Source organism: Haemaphysalis longicornis, unplaced genomic scaffold (assembly GCF_048455015.1).
Source record: "Haemaphysalis longicornis isolate Haplotype H1 unplaced genomic scaffold, Haemaphysalis longicornis Haplotype H1 scaffold_6, whole genome shotgun sequence".
NCBI classification, from domain to species: domain Eukaryota; kingdom Metazoa; phylum Arthropoda; class Arachnida; order Ixodida; family Ixodidae; genus Haemaphysalis; species Haemaphysalis longicornis.
Window position 1 is genome coordinate 79,590,582 of NW_027526407.1, and position 20,405 is coordinate 79,610,986.

Sequence of the window (20,405 nt, forward strand, 5' to 3'; positions counted from 1 at the left end):
CCGTTCCCCATCTGCCACTAGAATTCAGCATAAGGCTTTTGTCATAAAAGGCTCGTGAAACATCACTAGGTACTCAGGCTAGGTCATGCACAGGGATCAAGCAGGGCACCGGACGTCTAAAAAAATCAATTTTTTATTAGCAAATTTTTTGCGTTCGACTTAAGTTACTACATCACGCCTGACTGTGGCCAACGGACAAGGGGTGGGGAGGGGGACAGCCTCTATGTACAACACAACCTCGAGGGATGCTTTCAGTGGCCAGTAGTGGGGAGACACACACGCAGGGCTGTGATGTCACGACACGATGACACGGGTGACGACAGAATGAACACACCTTTCTGGAGGGCGAACATGATGTGGGAAAGGGAAAATGGGGGGAGCGGGTAAGACCAGTACGGCGCGGGGCATGTTGTAAGCGGAGCACGCTCAGTGAGCCTTCTGGACAAGGCGTAAGATATCGAGGGCTTCAGTGCGGTCTCTGGCGGGCTCTGTTATGGCAGCATCAGTGATTCAAGCCCCGACCCTTGTCATTCCTCCAACGTTCCCGCCTTCCAACGGCTGGCAAATTCATGTCGAGGGCTCAGCAGGAGGCGAGAACTTGCGCAATGGCAGCATCAGTGGTGATGCATCAAATTTTTCTTGACTTGGTCTGTGGTTCGCCCCTCGTTTTACAGCCGACCGAATCGGGGGAGGGGGGACAGACAATTTTTTTCGCACTGCGCCGTTTTCTTCTTCTTCCACTCGCCGGCTTTGCCAGTAGTGAAGAATAAAATAAAGGGGGGGAGGAGGGGAGCGGGAGGCAATGCAGCGACTGGGGCGCCGTCCAAGGCCGCGCACAGAGAGCACTGGCCCTCCTTCTTGGGGTGGTGAGGCTGGTTGCATATCACATCCGCTTTGTTTCCTGCGTCGACACAGCGTCCTCAGGAATCGTAGTCGTCGTCTGGCGCAACCGACGCCACCGCACTGGCCGTGATGCTCGCTGCAAAGTGGGGCAGCTCGGGGACAGGGTATCTGCGGGCAAGGGTTGCGGACAAAGGCACAGTCAGCAATGCACGTGAAGACATTCGGCGCACACTAGTGGGTTGGCAAATTTCAGCATGCCAGTTAACACTCCTTTTCAACAGCGAAGCTGTTTAGCAAATTGCAATTTTTCGTGTCCACATTTAAAAAAACCAAGAAATTGCCGAGCACACGCACGTGAGCGCAGACCTCAGGGCGACTGCCGGGCAGTCGCCCTGACAGTTGCTGGCAGTGAACAAAACCAAGAAAATGCCTAGCGCTCACGCATGCGTGCCTCACGACAACCACCCAGCGTCCCCTCCGCACGTTCATCAAACCAAGCATACCCACTAAATAGATTGGCCAAAAACAAAAACAAACAAAACAAGAAACTCCAGTGTTCGCTGTCATACTGGCAACAAATGCTCGGAACGGGAAAGACACGTCATAGCGTAGGCCCCTCCAAGGTGATGCCCAACGATAATCATTTCCAAACAAATGAAGGAAGCTCACACTCATAGCAACTATGATGGAGTAAAGGTTGTCGCGGCAGCGAAGGAGAAGCAAAGCGGCTGCAACCACGTACTTAAACCTTCGTGAAGGTCGTGAAGATTGCGTACAGCTGTGCTATCTTCAAGTCTTGCGCATTAGTGTGAGCTTCCTTCCTTTTTTTTCCCCACTTAAAAAACATGCAGTAAAACTTCGTTTCAGCAAAGTTCTCAGTATAGCCAGATGGTATCGTCATAAGTGGTACTTTTGTGAAAAGTGGAGATAATTTGCTTTCAGTACACTGCAGTGGGAATCGCAAAAAGAGAGATTTCAAATGTTAAACGAGGGTTTGCTGTCCCCTCAAAAGAGCAAAGGATGTAACAGAAAAACGTGGTCTCTTCCCAATGTTCACAGCTCACAAAGTCACACCTCATAATTTTACCCTGGTTCTGAACTGCAAGGAGCAAAATTTGCAGTTAGTTTGCGGACTTAAATTATTGAGTACATCGTGTCTATTGTAGTGTGTCGCGTCTCGACTAGATGGCGCCACGGCGACCATCATCATCAGTGGATTCTAGGTGTGCTAATAAAGCGAGCTCCCCGCCGGGGCAAGTTATGTTCCTGCTGGTAGCATCGTTTCTGTACGTGTCTCTCAGGGCTGCGTGCTCTGCCGGGGCGGTCCCTCGGCGTACCCGCTCGGCCACCCTCAACATGGTGTCAGAAGTGGCTTTAGTTCTTCGGTTCAACGCTCGTCCGTAGTTCAACGGTTCAACCAGTTCAACCCCGTACGCCCGTCACGAGACAACCGCCGCCGCCCCCGCCATGACTACCCCTGCCATCGCCGCCGCCGCCGCGCCGCAGCTGACTCAGCTACGCCCACCACCGCCCTTCGACTTCGACAACCCCGGCTCTTGGACTACGTGGCTGCTCCAATATGAGGATTACACTATCGCCACGGGCCACTACACAGCACCGCCGGAGGTTCAGGTGCGTTCTATGCTCTACTGTATGGGTCCGCAAGCCCGCGTCGTACTCGCAACCACGCCGCTGGGTGACTCCGAGCTCAAAGACGTTGCCGCCGTCAAAAAAGCGTTTACCGACCATTTCATTCATCCGCCCAACGAGCTGTACGAAACGGCCCGCTTTCACCGCCGTGCTCAAGAACCGGGCGAAACTGCCGATGCCTTCTACACGGCTCTCCGCTCGATGGTAAAGCGCTGCAACTACGCGTCGCCGGAAGTCGAGGAAAGGCTCGTCCGCGACCGCTTCGTGGTCGGTTTGCTCGACCGTAACCTCTCGGATAAACTGTGCCGAAGTCCGAAGCTCACCTTGCAAGAGGCACTTACGCATGTCCGTCAACACGAAGACGCAGAAAACGAGCGCCGGGCACGCGACTCGGCCGACTCGTCACCGCTTGCCGTCGACGCCGCCGCGCGTGTTCGTAACGCAAAAGGAAAGCCGGGGTCACCAGACAGGCCCAACCAGAGAGGGTGCTTTTTCTGCGGACGTTCTTCGCACGAGCGTGCAGACTGTCCGGCTCGACAAGCAACTTGCAATTTCTGCAGCAAGAAAGGGCATTTCGAAACTGTCTGCATGAAGAAAAGAAGATGCAACTCCAAGCGCACTCGGTCTTCAGCAAGCTCCGTTGAGCTTCACGCGGTGGCAGAGAACCGCCCCAACGCCAAGTTCATCGAAGTACTCGTGAATGGCTCCCCACTGTCGTTCAAGGTGGACTCGGGAGCCGAAGTTTCGGTCGTACCAAGCTCATTTTCCGGAGTTCCGCCAAAACTTCAAGTTCCAGAAGGCGAGCTCAAAGGTCCCGGTAATCACACGTTGCCTGTCCTGGGTACATACCAAGCCACACTCACGTGGAAAGGCAAGTCCGTGGAGCAGAAACTGTATGTTCTGGAATCCAAAACAGTTCCCTTGTTAGGCTTCCCTGCAATTCAGGCCCTGGGGGTATGCAAGTTCCTTGACCATGTCTCAGGCTCACAGGAGTTGTCCGGAGAGCTGCTCTTAGACCCTGGCCTTTTCGAGGGACTGGGGACATTGCCTGACGCCTACACAATCCGTTTGAAACCCGGGGCGACGCCCTTCTCACTAAGTGCCCCGAGACGTCTTCCTTTACCTCTCCATGAGCCCATCAAGAAAAAACTGGACAAGATGGAATCGGAAGGAGTGATCCGCCGCGTCGATGCTCCGACAGAGTGGTGTGCTGGACTGGTAGCTGTGCCAAAAGGTGATGGTGATTACAGGATCTGCGTAGATCTCTCTCAGCTTAACAAAGCCGTCCTTCGCGAACGCCACATGCTACCGACGGTGGAACAATGCCTAGGCTTGCTTGGAGAGGCCAAGTTTTTTTCTAAGCTGGATGCTAAGTCAAGTTTTCATCAAGTCATGCTGTCTCCACAGTCACAGCTGTACACAACGTTCATTACCCCGTTTGGTCGCTATTGCTTTCTGCGGCTGCCATTCGGCATCACATCGGCACCCGAGTATTTCCAGAAGCAAATGTCCCGGATACTAGAAGGCCAGACCGGCGTAGTGAACATGATTGATGACATCCTTGTCTTTGGCAAGACTCGTAAAGAGCATGACCAGCGCCTCCAGCAGGTCCTCGCACGGCTCTCCAAGGCAGGCATCACGCTCAACCAAGACAAATGTTCCTTCGGCACCAACAGTGTCAAGTTTCTAGGAGTCGTAGCGAGTGCCCACGGTATTTCACCCGACCCTGACAAGGTGGCAGCCATCAAGCGTCTGCCTGCTCCCGAAGACCTCTCTGGCGTTCGTCGTCTACTGGGACTCGTGAATCATGTGGGACGTTTCTTGCCGAATGTTTCGGACGTCACCGCACCTATTCGTGCCCTGCTTCAGAAGAACTCTGAATGGACATGGGGCCCATCGCAGCAGTCTGCTTTCGGGAAGCTAAAAGAACTGCTGTGCTCTGAACGGTGCGTTGCAACTTACAACACCCAGTACAAGACAACGGTTTCAGCAGATGCAAGCTCCTTTGGCCTGGGGGCCGTGCTTCTGCAAGAGCAACCATCCGGAGAGCGTCGAGCAGTTGCCTTCGCTTCAAGGTCTCTCACGTTGGCAGAAACAAGATACAGCCAAACCGAAAAAGAAGCATTGGCAGCCAGCTGGGCTGTGCAGAGGTTCGACCAGTATGTCCGTGGTCTGGACTTCATCCTGGAGGCCGACCATCAGCCTCTCGTTGCACTTTTAGGCAACATGGAAATCGACCTCTTGCCACCTAGAATCCAGCGCTTCCGTCTGAAGCTCATGAGCTACCAGTACAAGGTACTCTATGTACCCGGCAAACTCTTGGCTACAGCTGATACGCTCTCTCGAGCTCCTGTGGATGCTCCTTCGTCGCAGCAGGCCGACCAGGTCGAACTCTACGTGCAAGAACTCGTCCGCTCCCTTCCAGGTCTTGTCTCCACACGGTGGGACGACCTGCGCCAAGCCCAAGCATCTGACGGCGAGTGTGACCTTCTCGTGGAGTACTGTACTAAGGGTTGGCCCAGACAGTCTCGGTTGCCACTTCATCTGAAAAAGTATTGGCAACACAGGGGAGACCTCACTGTGTGTGAGGGTTTGCTCCTGAAGAACACTCGCATTGTCATCCCCACCTCTCTTCAGCGGTACATGCTGGAACTGCTCCATGAAGGCCATCAAGGGATCAACCGCTGCAAGGCAGTGGCACGAGAGTCGGTATGGTGGCCTGACATCAACAGCCAAATTGAACACACCGTCTCCAGCTGCCCCAAGTGTGCTGAGACTCGGGTCCAACGTCCAGAACCCATGATGGCTACTGTCACACCAAGTCTTCCGTGGGAGGAGGTGGGCGCCGACCTCTTCCACCTGAACGGCAGGGACTACATTCTTCTGGTTGACTACAGGTCCAGATTCCCCGAGGTCATCAGCCTTGGGTCAACATCAGCAGCAGCAGTAATCACAGCAATCAAGAGCGTTTTCGCCCGCCATGGTATCCCCAAGTTACTGCGCACAGACAATGGTCCTCAGTTTGCGGCCAGGGAATTCGGGGACTTTGCACTGGCCTACGTGGAAGCCTACGTGGAAGCCTACTGGCCTACGTGGAAGCCTACAAGATGGAAGCCTACGGCTTCCATCTTGTCACGAGCAGTCCTCGGTTCCCGCAGTCAAATGGGGAGGTGGAGCGAATGGTCCGCACTGTCAAAGACCTCCTAGGCAAGTCGGAAGACCCGTACCTGGCCCTGCTGGCCTACCGAGACACACCGGGCGTCAATGGACATAGCCCTGCACAGCTGTTAATGGGCAGACGCCTGCAAACTCGCATACCCAAATCGACAAACCAGCTGAAGCCAGGTTGGCCATCTTCGGTACAAGTGGACCAGCGGGATCGCGCTAACAGGCAAAGACAGGCGAAAGACTTCAACAGAAGACACGCTGCTCGTGAACTTCGTCTGCTTCAGCCAGGTGAACATGTTTGGGTCCGAGATATCAAGAGTCCAGCTGTCGTCTTGAGCCCAGCGCAGCGTCCGCGCTCGTATGTGGTAGAGACACCCAAAGGAGTGCTGCAGCGCAACCGCAGTCACCTTGTTCCTACTTCTCCCTCACCAGCAGTGGCCACCAGGAGTGAGCAAGCGTCCCCGTCTGCGTCACAGGTTGCGACACCACCAACTGTGCGGGAGCCCACTGCGCAGGTGTCACGGTTCGGTCGAACCGTTCGCCAGCCAAGGAGGCTGGACTTGTGAGGGCTTCTGAAGCTGGACTTCTGAAGGGGGGATGTAGTGTGTCGCGTCTCGACTAGATGGCGCCACGGCGACCATCATCATCAGTGGATTCTAGGTGTGCTAATAAAGCGAGCTCCCCGCCGGGGCGGGTTATGTTCCTGCTGGTAGCATCGTGTCTGTACGTGTCTCTCAGGGCTGCGTGCTCTGCCGGGGCGGTCCCTCGGCGTACCCGCTCGGCCACCCTCAACATCTATTTCATTTGTTTAAAGCCCCTGCTTGAGCTCAGAGATGCTACATGAAGTCAGAGCTGGGCTGACATTAGGGCACATCGAAAATGAGATATGGGGTACAGGCTGCGATCTGTGAAAGAGGCTCCAGCAATGTTTTTGAAATCCATCAATTCCATGGGGCCCTCGAGTGTTTCCATCATAAACAAGCACTCAATCAGACGGCTTGCTCTATGGAGACCTTCCGCTTCGCGAAGTTCAATTGTGCTGTTGCCAAGACTGCCAACACCGATGGTGTTTGTGAAAAATAAGAGCTCTTTCTAAGGAAATGCATTCCTTCTTTTCTAACAAAGATTGCTGCCACAAATACAAAGCAACTGAGGTATGCCATGAAATCCTGGATTGGCGATGGCTGCAAGCAGCCCATTGGGAGTCGAGTTCTACGACATTACCAGTACTATACAGTAAAATCCCGTAACAAGAAAGACTCAAGGCACCTGAAAAATGTGTGTCTAGTAACCAAGGTCTCTTATACGCAATGTCGCTAACATGGCAAACGTAGAAAAAGTAACTAAACTGACTTCATTAAAATATCTCTTATAACCAAGTGTCTCTTGTAACTTACACCACAAAATTCCGAGAGGCTCCTTGCCCCTGAATGGCAGCATCCCGCTCTGTATTTCGTGCAATTTTTCATTTCTCGCACAAGCCTCAAACGATCTCCAATGCCACACTGAAGGTTAGCCCCCCTCCCTTCCCCATTTTGCTCCTACTCTTAGGTGCGTCACTTCTATGGGAAGTGCGATACAAAGCAGGCACGCACACACACACACTCACATGGGGGGTTTGGGGACGTAGCCAGCTGTGAGGACGTCCGGGTAGGGTGGCGCGGGCGGGGCCTCTGCCGTGTTCTCACTGCTACCCTCGTCCGTCTCCTGGAAGGGAACAGGCACCGCCACAGGGCGTTACCACGCAACGCTTCTATGCCACGCCACTCCAGAAACTTGCCACGGGCCAGCAATTGGCAGAGGAACACCTCAAAAGCACTATATTTGCTGCCCATAGTCTGTTTTCTTTTCAAGCATCCTCACGACGATGCATTATATACAAAAAACGGTGTGGGGGTGGGGCAGAATGAGTGAGCAAAAACTGCACCCCAACCAAATTTGAGGAAAAAAAAGAGAGAGAGAGAAAAAAAAGCAAAGGCTGGCATGGCAGGAGATAGGTGAATGCAATGAAAGCTCTCTGAGGCCAGAACGGAGCCCTTGTTTCAACGACTTCAACTGCTTATTATTATTTATGATGATTATAAATTCTTTTAACAGGAAGGGGAGGACCGAAGGTCGCTGGAGGGGGAAGAGGGGGAATAGGGAGTGAGGAAGACACCCACCGAATCACGCTCGCCAGGCCACTGGCAACGCCAAACCGAGCTAAGGTCACCAGGTGTTGAGGATGTTCAAGGATGTCCCTATGCAATGCTTCTACATCTGAATTTTGAAAAACGCTATGGTTCAGTCTATGAAGATGAAAAGCGGAGCCGTGCAGAACAAGATGGTCCATGTTTGCTTCACACACAGCGTGACAAAAGGTGCATGTGCAGGGGGCAGCGGTGCCAATGCTCTTCTTCCGGTCAGCAAGTGTCTGCCATTTATGGATAGTGAACTGGTAGCAAGCTTCAGAACAAGGCCTTTTGACTGGTTCCCGATTCGCTCACTTCCACAATATCAGAAGCAGAAGTTATTTTTCAATATTTGATTCTTAAACAAGAAAAGCGTCTGGAACGGGCCAACCACTGTCTCACAACACATGGCTTATAATATGTATTATAAGCATATGTGTAAACCACATATTATACGCATTTTTTTTTCCTTGAAAAAGAAGAGGCGTTAATGCCTAACCCCCCACCACCTCAACCTCAAGCAGAGCCGTCTCAATGCTGCATCAAGCTCCACTCTAGCACGACTATTTCGATACTGGGTTCGACCAAGGGGCCCTCCAAATCAACACCAGTGTCCGCAAACAATGTTCTTCGTGCTCTTTTAAAGGGGCACTGACACAAAAATTTAGCATCCTGTTTTTTTCGTTGCGATAAGTAGCTAGTGACCTACTTATAACCTGTAGAAACCTCATTTGCTTCAGCGTGCGACGGTTGTTTAATTAGAGGGATTTTAAATGCGGCCATTCGCAGTTTCGGTTTCAGCGAGTGCCGCGAAACGATGGATTTTGTGGATTTTGTGTGAACAAAGCTGACCACGTGACCGTCGGAGGGATATCACAGAGCAGAGCCGCCGTAGCACTGTCGAATCCGCATCGACGGCAGTTTCTGCGAATGCCCCCACGTACTGATCTCGTGAGGCGCTTAATTAAAAAGCGACCGTGGATGTGACGCAGGCGCTGCGAGTGCAAATGCTACCGCGGCTAAAGAACGACGCGCGACGCTCGAGGCGGTGGGTGGCAAGACGCGCGCTGGGAGCAGCCGGCCGGTCTGCCTACAGGTCCGCCTACAGATGTGTTCGGCTCAGCACTGCGGCGGATATTCGAGTGCCGCTCTCGTAAGCGGTGCAGATGACAATTTTTAATGCAACCCGCCATCGCATCATTAACTCCTTTCTCATTTAAGCCACTATGGTCGGGACTTGGGGACAATTTCGTGCAGCGGTAACAAGCTATCACTCGAGCTACCTGCGCCGGCCTGGGCCACTTCGCGGCCGTGGCCGCCGCCTGCACAGCGACCGTGCGGCTAGCTCAGTGGGCTTTTCGTGCCTCCGGCGCGTTTTCGCATCTAATGGTAATAAACAGTAATAGAAACAGAGTGCCTGGAATCGCTGTAGAACTTTGGTCGCGGCCAGCTGCCCGATTAGCTGACGAAATCACGGCGCCTCCGCCGCCAACGATCGGGTCGTTCGTTCTCGAGAGCAGAAGCTCCGCCCTCCGGCCCTCCGATTGGAGCGGCGAGCCGGGCGAGCCCGCGTAAAACGCCGGTAGTGCGGAAGCGGCAAACACAAACTCGTGACGTGTTTGGATGTTGTTTATGTACAATGCGCGTGGTCCTCTGCTGGCTGCTCGGTTGCGTTTCGCACACTTCAAAATTGATTTTAAATATGTTCTAGGCTGTATTCGCCGCTGATATTTTGCAGATGATGTATATGTGTTCCCACCAATCTATCTCCGACGTTATCTCGCCTTCAAAATTTTGTGTCAGTGCCCCTTTAAGCAAGCACAACCAGAAACTTCACGGCAAGCTGACCATCTCTCCAAGACTGCCACGCACAAACTGCGTTCTCACATGGACGCACTGAGCAATCAAGAAGCCCACCTCTTCCAGGTAGTCGTCGTCGTCGTCTTCTGCGCTGTCCGTCTCCTCGGCTGTGGAGTGACTGGGACCCGCCGCCTCGCCGCCACCATTCTTGGCACGCAACTTCCGAACACTGCATGCACGACGCATCGCGGCAGGAAACCGTAAGGAACCACACTTGACGCCGGGCTACGAATGTCCTTCTTTATGACCGTCACTCCTAACGGCCTCGATAAAACGTCAGCTGAAGTGATAAAACGGTGACCACAAATACACCCGCTGCAAAACTCAACTTCAGAATCTGTTCAACACGCCTGCTTCGTAGTAGATGATGAGCAGGCACATTTAGCACAGCATCTTGGGGACGATAACTCGGCTATGATAAAAATTTACCTTTAAAGGTCAACTGCACTCAAATTTCACCTCGACCAAATTTATTTTTAATGCATAGTAAGTACCCAAATCAGCTGGGACACGAGTGGTAGCCCCGTGAAACGCCACGTTAATCAGTCAGAAGCGTTTAAAAAAAGCTCCGCAACAGACCACACTGCGCCTGCCGGCGGATCGCGTAAACAGCCGTGACGCGTCTGTGACGTTCCAGCCGACGGGGGCTTCTTCCTCTGGCCAGCCACGCAGCCGGATAACCGGTTGAGCTCTGCTGCGCGCGCTTCACCCATTTGCTGCCCCGTGCGCGCGTAGAGCTTGCGCGCAGACGTTCTCCCGAGCTGGTGACCGTCCGGCTACTCGCTGGATGGCTGCAACGTCACTGCAATGGCCGCGCTCTCCTCGGTTTCGGTTTCAATATTGCTGATTTTGGCTGGCCACTTGCAGCGTCCGCGCGCATATTTCAGCTGTTGTATTTTGCATGTTGCTTTCTTTTTAAGCAGACTATACGAAAATAGGGTTTTCAAGAGGCCGAAATTTTGAGTGCAGTTGGCCTTTAATAACACAGTTTAGCAAATAAAACTTGCTACTGAAGTTATGAAACGTTATATTATGAAGAAGTGCTTCCTAGCGGCGGCAGCCGCAAGCAGCTGAGTACCACTTCATTTTTCTGCCGCCAGATGGCAGGCCAATCACAACCGCTTTTGCCTGCATGGGCAGCCTATGAAGAGTTTCGCAACGCCATATATTCGGTAACTCTGGGTGTTGCCCGAAACGAAATGGTGTCACCGCACTTTTGTGCCGAGAGCTGCTTCCCCGGTCACTGCCTTGCACATTATTTTGGCTCCCTCTCTTGTAGCCGTTATAGCAACAGTCTAAACAAATCTTGCCCTTCGTTTTCTAGCTTGCCATGAGCTATCTCAAGGTAAAGATGCCAAAAAAGTGTGTTAAATTAGGCTATAACATAGCTTGGCACTATTCAGAGTGCACACTGTGTTACCACCTTTGTCATAGTATTAAAAGACAAACAAGAAATGTGTACTCTTTTTTTTTGTAATATGTTCCCAGGAAACCATGTGTCAAGTTGTGAAGAGTGAAGTACTTATTATACCCCTGTCAAACGTGCCTATTTAAGTGCACTTCCGCCGAGTGCACTCGGGCTTCGCAAGTGACACTTAGGCTGCGCGCTGCTAAATGACGAAATAAAGTGCCCTTGACCGTGATGTCAGTGACGATAGCCGGCGTGAAAAATTACTTGAAATTCCCCCTCCTTATCCCGTGAGGAATAATGCAAACATTTCGTTGTGTTTGCATTGTTAAAAGTTGCAATCGGTGCCTCGCACAAGACCACAAAAAACAGAGTCGGGACGGCGCCTGAACATCGGCGCTGATATCTTTACTGTTATTCACTGCGCAGTGAATAGAGAGTTATAGCAGATCGGAAAAAACAGTTCCGGTACGGTAACGTCTACCGTCTGGACGCCACCGCGCATGCGCAGAACCCTGCCATATACCAGAGCGACTTGGTCGCACGGTACCAAGACGTACCGTGTCCATCGTTCGAAAGTGGGCGGCCGCTTTGGAATTTGGAAGAGTTTGGGAGACGTACGATTGGCTCACACCTAGTCGAACGGATTGTAAATATGAGATGGTTTAAGAAAAATGAGGTTGCAACAAGTGAAATCCGCGCGATTCTGCAGCTCAAGCAGCAAGCGAAACACGGTCCCGGTGCCGTGGCTTGTGTCGCCGAGCGACGCATGTCCGATAGCTTCTTTTAGGTTAAATAAAGGCGATACGGCTACATAACTAGTATTAACAGCAACATGGGACCCGTTTACAAATCGGCGAGTGAGGAACAGGCGGTATCAGTGCGAGGGACTCTCAAATACAACGAAAAACTAGAAACAGCCAGCTGTATGTACTGAGAGCTAGTAACGTTGCTGAGAGCCCAGCTTGACCTGCTGGCGCCATCTATCGAAATGGTGTAGAGGTAAAATGCCCCCTTCACGTTCATGCAGTCGCAGTTCGAATCAACGTTACTAGAATGTTCGAATCTCCGTAGTAGGAGGGTTTTTTTTTTCTCTTCCTAATACTGTTTTTAGCGCCTTTGAGAACTGAAAACTAATATTTCAGCACAAGAAGCGCCACAGACTCAGTAAAAATTGCCAAACGACGTACAACAAAAGTCGCTCCCAGTCATGGTAGCATGGCCGGTAGTTACGGTCTGCTATAACTCTTAAAACGAGCCTTCCCGGTACGGTCCGGTAACGGGTACCCTATACCGTACCGGAACCGTTTTTCCGATCTGCTATAACTCTCTAACGACAGCAGCAGTATTGTTTGGAGGAAATTATCTGGAAGCGTTGAATACAACGAAAATAGGCTGAAGCAGGAACACAATCACAGGGCCACAAGAAACCACCTATGAGAAGTACGAGAATGCCGCAGAGAACGGCTGCCATGGAGCAAAATACCCACCAGGCGGCGCTGGCACGTTGTTAAGAGAGAGAGATTATTTTCTTAATTTTCGTCGCTGCGTCAATTTTTGTAAAAGTAAATAAGCAATATATCTATAATTAACTTTTAATGTTACTTATTATCATCTAAACACTCACGGTTTTATGTTAATTTTTCCGATTTTCGGACTTCTGTTCACGAGATTACTCACTCGGCGAGCTGGCCCCAGTAATGCGTGTTTGGGGACCACACTCAGCTTAAAGTGCGTTCCTTGTAAAGTGTCATTCGCGTTTGCCGTTTAGCTGCTCCCGAATGACATTTTAGCCGAGTGCACTCTGTGTAAATGCACTTAAATAGGCACGTTTGACAGGGGTATTAATTACCATACCTAATCTTCCGTCAAGGCGAACTCGAAGGGGCTTATTTTAGATATATGTCACTTCTGTACTGAAATAATAATAAAAAATAAAACTCGTTTGCTCGACAGCTAGCGTCAAAATGCGTTCTTTGTTTATTCTTTATCTCAGTAAAGAAGTGATATATTTCTTAAAAAAGCAAACTCGTCATAAGTCCCATAGGACTGTGATCAGGTGAGTACCCCTTAAAGGAGAGCACTGACACGAAATTTTTGTTACAATTTTTTCGCGGCTATAGGTGCCTACGAGCCCAGTAATCACAGAATGGCACATTTGATTGCCGAGCTCCTCCTCCTCACCCAGTAAGCTTGGGCCGCATCTGTGGGAGGGAGGAGGCCACCTCGTAGGCCTCCTCGTCACCTTGTACATCGGGCACCTGGGAGACCAGCTCCTTGAGGAAGAGCAGCCGCTCGTCCGCCAGGATGCACGCCTTCCTGGCAAGGGACGACGAGGGGGAACGACACGTCAGCCACTGTAGCTCGCTGCTCAAAAACCTAGAGGCAGTTAAGCCTCTTGACGGCATCGCGCAACACAATAGGGGACGACTACAACACCCAGAAATGTTCCCTCGATATTCACCTTTGGTGAACGTAGAATCAGTTGGACGCGGGCAAAGGAAAGCCTGAATTAGACTACAGCTCGTTTGTCGAGTGGTCTGACTTCGCACGTGCGAGTCTGCACTCGCGGTAACTATGTCTCCATTTTTCTAACTTTCCGTACTACATAAGTGCAGGCTAACACAAATTACACGAAGGTATCACAACTGAGTTCACAAATACTACTGGCAATCTTATCGTGCAACAAGTTGTTAGAACACATCGTTTTCCCGCAAATAATTTCCCACATTACCACAAAACGCTATTTTTGAAAAATCAACACGGTTTAGGTATAAGAAGTCTTGTCAAACGCAGCTTTTCGAATTAGTCATATTTCCATTCTTCCATTCACACCTTGCAGCACATCAATGCCTATTTCAGTGATCTTGCCAAAGCCTTTGATGGAGTACCGAAGAAATGATTAATCACAAAAATTTATATACTGCAGTTAAACATGAAAATCACAATGAGGATTGAAAATTTCCATCCAAATGCTACAAACATATTAATAAAATGCAGATTAAGAACCACGTGCACCTTGTTCGGTGTACCGCAGGGATCCCTACTTGGACTACCTCTTTTTTTTAATTTATATTAATGGTTGAGCATGCCATTGATATTGCCTCATCTATATTTAAGACTTTTCACAGACGATTGCACTATCTAAACGTAAATTACTTCTCATAAGCTGACCGAATGATGCCACCTACGAAAGACTGAAATGAACATGGGAAAGATGAAACACATGCATTCCATGTTCTACACTCAGTAACAAGCCCTGAAATTCTTGTACAAACTATGACAGAACAAGTAGAGGGTTTTAAATATTTGGGTACCTTTTTCACATCTGACCTAATTTCGACCACACACGTAAATTGTGCCACAAAAACACCTCTTAAGAAGCTAGGCATTCTGATAAGATCCCTGATAAGATCATTTTTACAGTATGCACCTACCATGTGGCTCCCAAACAACACCATTCTTACGAAACGCCTGAAATAACTTCAAAATAAGTCTGAAGGTTTATCTTATCCTCATACTCAAAGTTCAGCAGTGGCTCTCCTTTTAAAGACTGCCCGTAATCTTTAAAAACTTGACACTAGACACAAGTTTGTACGTAATTTTTTTTCCCACTCCTTGTATTTCGGCTACTGTACGCGACCAGGTGCACTGTGCCTGCGCATAATATTTCCACACATATCGATCATGGTCGTAAGAAAGGACACTAAAATATAAACTATTTATTATCTATGGAGGAATAAAACGCATTACCGAAAAATCTTGTTACAATACGCAAATCTGATTTCTTTTAGACAAGCCCTCCTTAAATCAATAACAGTGTAAGTAGTGATATCAATGTGTACGACTAGGATTCATACTTATTTCAAGATTTCCATGCTAAATAGCGTTCACAACTGTTGAATCGTCTTATGCTGGGCTAAATGTCGCACAAATGTTTTTTTTTTTTTTTTGCCACGACCTATGATGTATGCATTTCCTGTGCAAGCTTTTTCTCTTCCGTTGTGTGTGCTGCATGCAACTTTGGCCTGCGCATGTAATGCCCTCTGGGGCCCTTAGAATATGTAAATAAATGGATGGATGAATAAATAAAACCCAGTTCTATATTTCTTCCTTTTTTTAAAAAAAGAAGGCTGTTAAATGTACATCAATTCCCCCCCCCCCCCCCCCCCACGACATTGTAAACATTTTGCTGACATGTTATATACACAGCAAATCACTCAGTACCCAATTAGCCTATCATGAAATGATTACACATTTTCCAAATGACAAATGTACCCCGTGTTGCTCAATTTCGCAGATGCATTATTTGCACATATAACTATGCTATGCTACTTCTGAAGGAAATTTATTAACACCCTAATAGACCCGCTGTCACCCCAATCGCTATTCCCTTTAACTTGTGCGAAAAATAATTGCAAGCAAACAAGTCTGCGAAAAAATGTTGCACGCAGTAAACACTTTTCCGCACAACTCGCCCCATTCTGCAGACCCAAGAGAAACACTCCAGCAATTGACGATAGCCAAACCCCAATAAAAAAAAAAAAAAAAAAGGGGGGGGGGGGAGATGCAGTATTTCTCCCAGCCAAGCTTGTTGTTAGAAATCGCAGCCCACGACGAAAGGAGCTCCAACTCAAGCGTGAGCAACTCGTAAAGAATTCCACGGACTATGATGGATGATGCGCACCCTAATAATACCACATTCTTGATCCCGGCAGTCGCTGAACTATGAGTGCTTCCGCAGATTTACGTCAAACCAAACGTGCAGCTCGGAGCCAAACATCTCAGTCGGCTCGCACAATGGACGTGTGACCTTTACTGGGCTTTCGACTCTTCGGGCGGAATTTCGCAAAAGTCGGTTGTGTTTTCATGCAGTCAACGGCAACGCACATTGAAGAATAAAACTGGGCCCGCACTTCCCCGAAGGAAACCCGCTTTTTTAATCATTATTACTAAACGATACTAAGAACCACACTCGGGTTAACATAAGCCAATGGCTCAGCACAAGCTAACAACAAACCACTGGCATTAGAAGCAAGAATGAAAAATTCAGGAGATTGTGATAAACACGCCATAAATGAAAAATAGGGATTCAAGCACACGACACAATTTGAGATCTATTTTTTTTTCAGTTCTCGTTAAAGCATTGTGTGTTTTTTTAACTAGAACAGAAGACTGATCCACACGAATTTCGACCCAGACTAGTATGTTCACTAGATGCAGATTTGAATGCATGAGAAGTCACAAGACAGACAAGAAACGGCACACGTAGTGGTCTTCTTTCTTGCGGAGCCTATCTTTCAGCACGAACATTATTCTTTGTAGCTATTTTCAGGCACCCAAGCCTTCATAAGGGAACGCCCTACTATGCTGCCCTCGCTTACAGCTAAATCTTCTACAATAGAAAAGCAAATATTATCTTTCATAAAAGTTCCTAAGCCTCACCACTTTTCTCTGAACCTAATACAGGCTTCAATAAAACGTGTTGTTGGGAGAGTTGGTCCATTATTAAGGAAAGAAGGTTTAGTGCAGTAAAGATGAGCATGGCGAACGGACAGGACGAGCGAAATTCAGGCGAAATCGGACATCGAACTCCAAGGGGATCGCAAAATAGTTCTGCCTACATAGTGATAATTCGTAATATAAAACATGCTCATCTGAAGCTTAGCTGACGATGACGAAGAGATAGTTTACCGATTTGTTCCTCAAAACACAGACAATATGAAACACAGAGCGATGACCACCACACCGTATTACTGCTTTAACAAAAAACCATAAATATAAAATTACAGTTAAAAACTTGTTGTGTAAAGACAGAAAGAATAACATTTCCTGGTTGGTTTGATGAAAGTGAGAGTCACTAATCTGGGTTTTTGCGACGTAGTATTATTAATAACCAAAGGTGTTGCAACTGTTCGCCACGTTTTTCGACAGTGAAACATTGGCCCATTATCTCAAATATAAAATCACAGTTAAAAACTTGTCGTGAAAAGACAGAAAGAATAACATTTCCTGGTTGCTTTGATGAAAGTGAGAGTCACTAATCTGGGTATTTGCGACGTAGTTAATAACCAAAGGTGTTGCAACTGTTCACCCCGTTTTTCGACAGTGAAACATTGGCCCATTATCTCTCACACACTTCTCACCACATAATGCCACATAAGTAGCAAAAAAAGCCCATCCGGCTAGCTATCCAACTCCGGGACGGCTAGTTCTGGCTCTGTGTTCAGCATTCTCAGCTTGCAGACATGGTGAGCAGAGGCAGTGAGATAAAACTATGCTACAGCATGCAGTGGAAATGAGCACTAAAGTGATGGTTCAGAATGCTACAAAATGGTCAATCAACTAAAAGATGCACATCTCAACAGTGCCGACATTCACATTCTGTAGCTTCACTTCTTTTAACTGCGAGCGTTATTGGCCTTTTTTTTTTTTTACCCGAGTCCGCATTATTAAACTGCGAGTTTGTTTATCTTGCTCTGCATCCAGTTTCCCCACACAATGGAGCCATCGTTTCTCACCCCCGAATGACCCAGTTCCTCAGTTACACAATGTTGAAAATGTAGACCAATTCGTGCAAAGTAGGACACTATTATTGCCACACCTAATGCAACCACTCCAAACTATATTTAAATTTTTTTCTCCCTCTTCTGTTCAGACATGGAAAGGTGAAACACAAACATTTAACTCTCTTCTTACAGTGAGATACCCAGCCTTGCTCCTTAATGATTGAGGAGCGAAACTGGAAACCACGGTTATTGCTTGTCGCAGAATGAGAGGGGTTCAAAGGTCGCACGACCACTCACAAGTGAGATGTGGAGAGCGTCTTGGCACTTCGTGACCTTGTGACCTCACTGGCACGCTTCACAAGGGACTCTACAAAGAGCTCGAGAGCTCGTGCTGGCAAAAGACGAGTCAAGGAACCCCGCAGGGCAGCGATCTGCACCCATGTCCTTTTAAAACACAGTGACGCAGAAAATTTTATTTTGGCAACGCTGCAGCACTATTACATTTCATTTATAAAAAGGTAATCGTTTTTCTTCATTGAAATTACCATTGAGTCCACCTACCTCAAGTCGGGTGGGATTCATTAAAGTTGAGATAAATACCCAAGCTATACACTATTTTATGAACGTGCCAGCCATATGTTTCAAAAGAACGCCGTTCACCAGAGACTTCAAGAATATTTTCTCGTAGCATATTTTGCTATCTGGCACTTCACTACAGACACAAAATACCCCCTGCAAAAAGGTTGCATGCCTGCCCTTTTCCTTTCAATGTTAGTGACATTCCGTTCCAAGATAGGAATGAGTAAAATACTGCATTTGAGTCACAAAATTAGCTCGTATTCTTGCTGAGACTTCTCTTTTCAATTTCATTTTTTGGAGAAAAAAAAAAAAAAACATAGTTTTTGGCATTTGCTCAGAAAAACAATTGCGATAAACAAGATATTCGCTAGTGGAAAACAACACAGTTCATTCAAACATACGAAGTCGAGACACATGTCAAACAACGACTTTCCGAACCTACAACTATGAGAATCTATTTTGATTTCGCGCAATTACACAAGTTGTGAATTTGTCGTACATGAAAAAGAAAATTGTCGCATATTAAAAAAAAAACGAAAGAAAAACTGGCTGCTGGGAAAGTACTACACCTTGACAACGGGCTTTTTTTTTTTTTTTTTTGTCAGGCACCCAAAAAACACCCCATCTGAATGCAGCAACTGCTCCACTAAAAAAATCAATTCCACTGTGTTAATTTTGAATAAACCTTGCTGTTGGATGAAGAGTTGGTTCACAATTCTTGTAAAAAGAGCAGCACAAAAAATCGACACAAGACAAGAAAAGTACACAAGACGAGCGCTGCGCTAGTCTTATAATCTATTCTTCTCCTACCGTGTGTTTATTTTTGCGCTTTGTTAAAATAAAAACTGTCCATTTTTTTCATCCCAATCTAACGGCAGTAACACCACACAATGAACATTACCAAACAACAACGCTTCGAGAAGGCCGAGCGGCGCAATAAAAGGATACAGATGATAACAGGTACTGGTGCGGCGACTTTGCCGACTTCTTCGTCTTTCTGCATTATTTTCTTGATTCTCGCCTGCGAAGGGGGGAAACAAAAACAAAAAAAAAAGAAGAAAAAGGCGTGAGGGAGAGAAAAAAAGAGAGGGGGGATCAGAGCGCCGCGACGGTACAGCACAGAGCCCGCGCCGCAGCTCTTGCAAAGAAAGACAGCGCGACGCGCCGCCGGGAGCGGCGAGCAAAACAGCCGCACAGAGGTGCCGGAGTTGACAAAGCGACCGCGGAAGCCAAACAATAACAAAACACGAGTAAAAGGAGATGCAAAATGCGAGCCGAATGAAAATCACAAAAAAAAAAGCGCAGCGCAGCAGGCGCCAACAACAGACGCCCGAGAAAGCAGCACGTTGTCGGCCTCTCCACGAGCGCCTTCGGATGGGAGCGCAATCCAACGGTGCTCGCAAAACGCGTTCGCGGAGTCCCGTCCCGCGGCTCTGGCCGCTGGCTTAGGGCGACAGCGGTCAATCGACCCCTGCACCAGTAGCGGCAACAAGCTCGCAATTGGGGCGACCGTACGGGACTCCCGCGGAAACTAAAAAGAAGCAAAAAAATTAAGTGGAGCACGCCGAAGTGAAGCTAGCGCTGACCATATTGTAGTCCGCACCGGCTACACGCGAGAGACGATCGGATGTCCTCGAAACGCGGCGTTCTAGCACTCTCGGGACGTCCGGTCAGGCGTCGGGTCTCTTTGCTGACGACTCAGTTCGCGCTCAGAGTAAACAAGTTCCCGTTTTCGCTGCCTGGCGATGCTGAAGCGACATCGACGTTTCGTCCATTCAAAGCGCGCGTTCGACGCGAAGAGACGCTCCGGTGTCGTGACAGGAGGGTTTGGCTTACGGGCGGAAACCTGGCGTTGTATTTCTTCTTTTTGTTTCCCATGTCCGACGGTACGCCACGGCGAGGATCAGCAAGGCATGGGCAAATGTTTAAACTTCTTCGGCGGTACTCGCACCCTGGCCTCGCGATTTTAATTCCAACTCAAAGTGAATTCGGCCATGGGGGGACGCGCACGCCTCAGTTTCGTATGGGCCCAACGTTTCTAAATTATTACTAAAAATTTATAATTTAAAGCTGCTTGTAATATTAATTTTCCAAATTGTTCCGTAAATTTTCTCGTAGCATTTTTGTTGCTAAAATTTTTTTAAATGTTCTGCTTAGTTTCGGTTTCGGTTGGCTGTCTGCAAGTAGCCTCTTGCTGCGCGTGGAAATCGTGGGCCC

At 48.6% G+C, this 20,405-nt stretch overlaps 1 protein-coding gene across 1 annotated transcript; it reads right to left on the reverse strand.

Moving 5' to 3' along the window:
• Nucleotides 1–115: 115 nt before the first annotated feature.
• Nucleotides 116–20,183, reverse strand: Nc2alpha (negative cofactor 2 alpha). The gene is made up of 7 exons (XM_077675349.1): nt 20,025–20,183; nt 19,137–19,209; nt 17,907–18,000; nt 13,285–13,419; nt 9,750–9,861; nt 7,271–7,368; nt 116–1,011 (listed from the first exon to the last, which is right to left on the reverse strand). Exons 1-7 carry the CDS (start codon nt 20,064–20,066, stop codon nt 921–923), a joined length of 645 nt encoding a protein of 214 aa, XP_077531475.1. The 5' UTR covers nt 20,067–20,183; the 3' UTR covers nt 116–920.
• Between the last annotated feature and the right edge of the window lie 222 nt (nt 20,184–20,405).

Bases quoted from the DNA above. Each gene is read 5' to 3' on its own strand.
- Nc2alpha (XM_077675349.1), bottom strand. From the start codon at position 20,066: ATGGGAAACAAAAAGAAGAAATACAACGCCAGGTTTCCGCCC. The intron at 9,862-13,284 runs GTGAGGAGGAGG...TCGTGCATGCAG, and splicing joins ATGCGGCCCAAGCTTACTGG to TGTTCGGAAGTTGCGTGCCA. The intron at 7,369-9,749 runs GTGGGCTTCTTG...GTTCCCTTCCAG, and splicing joins ACGACGACTACCTGGAAGAG to GAGACGGACGAGGGTAGCAG.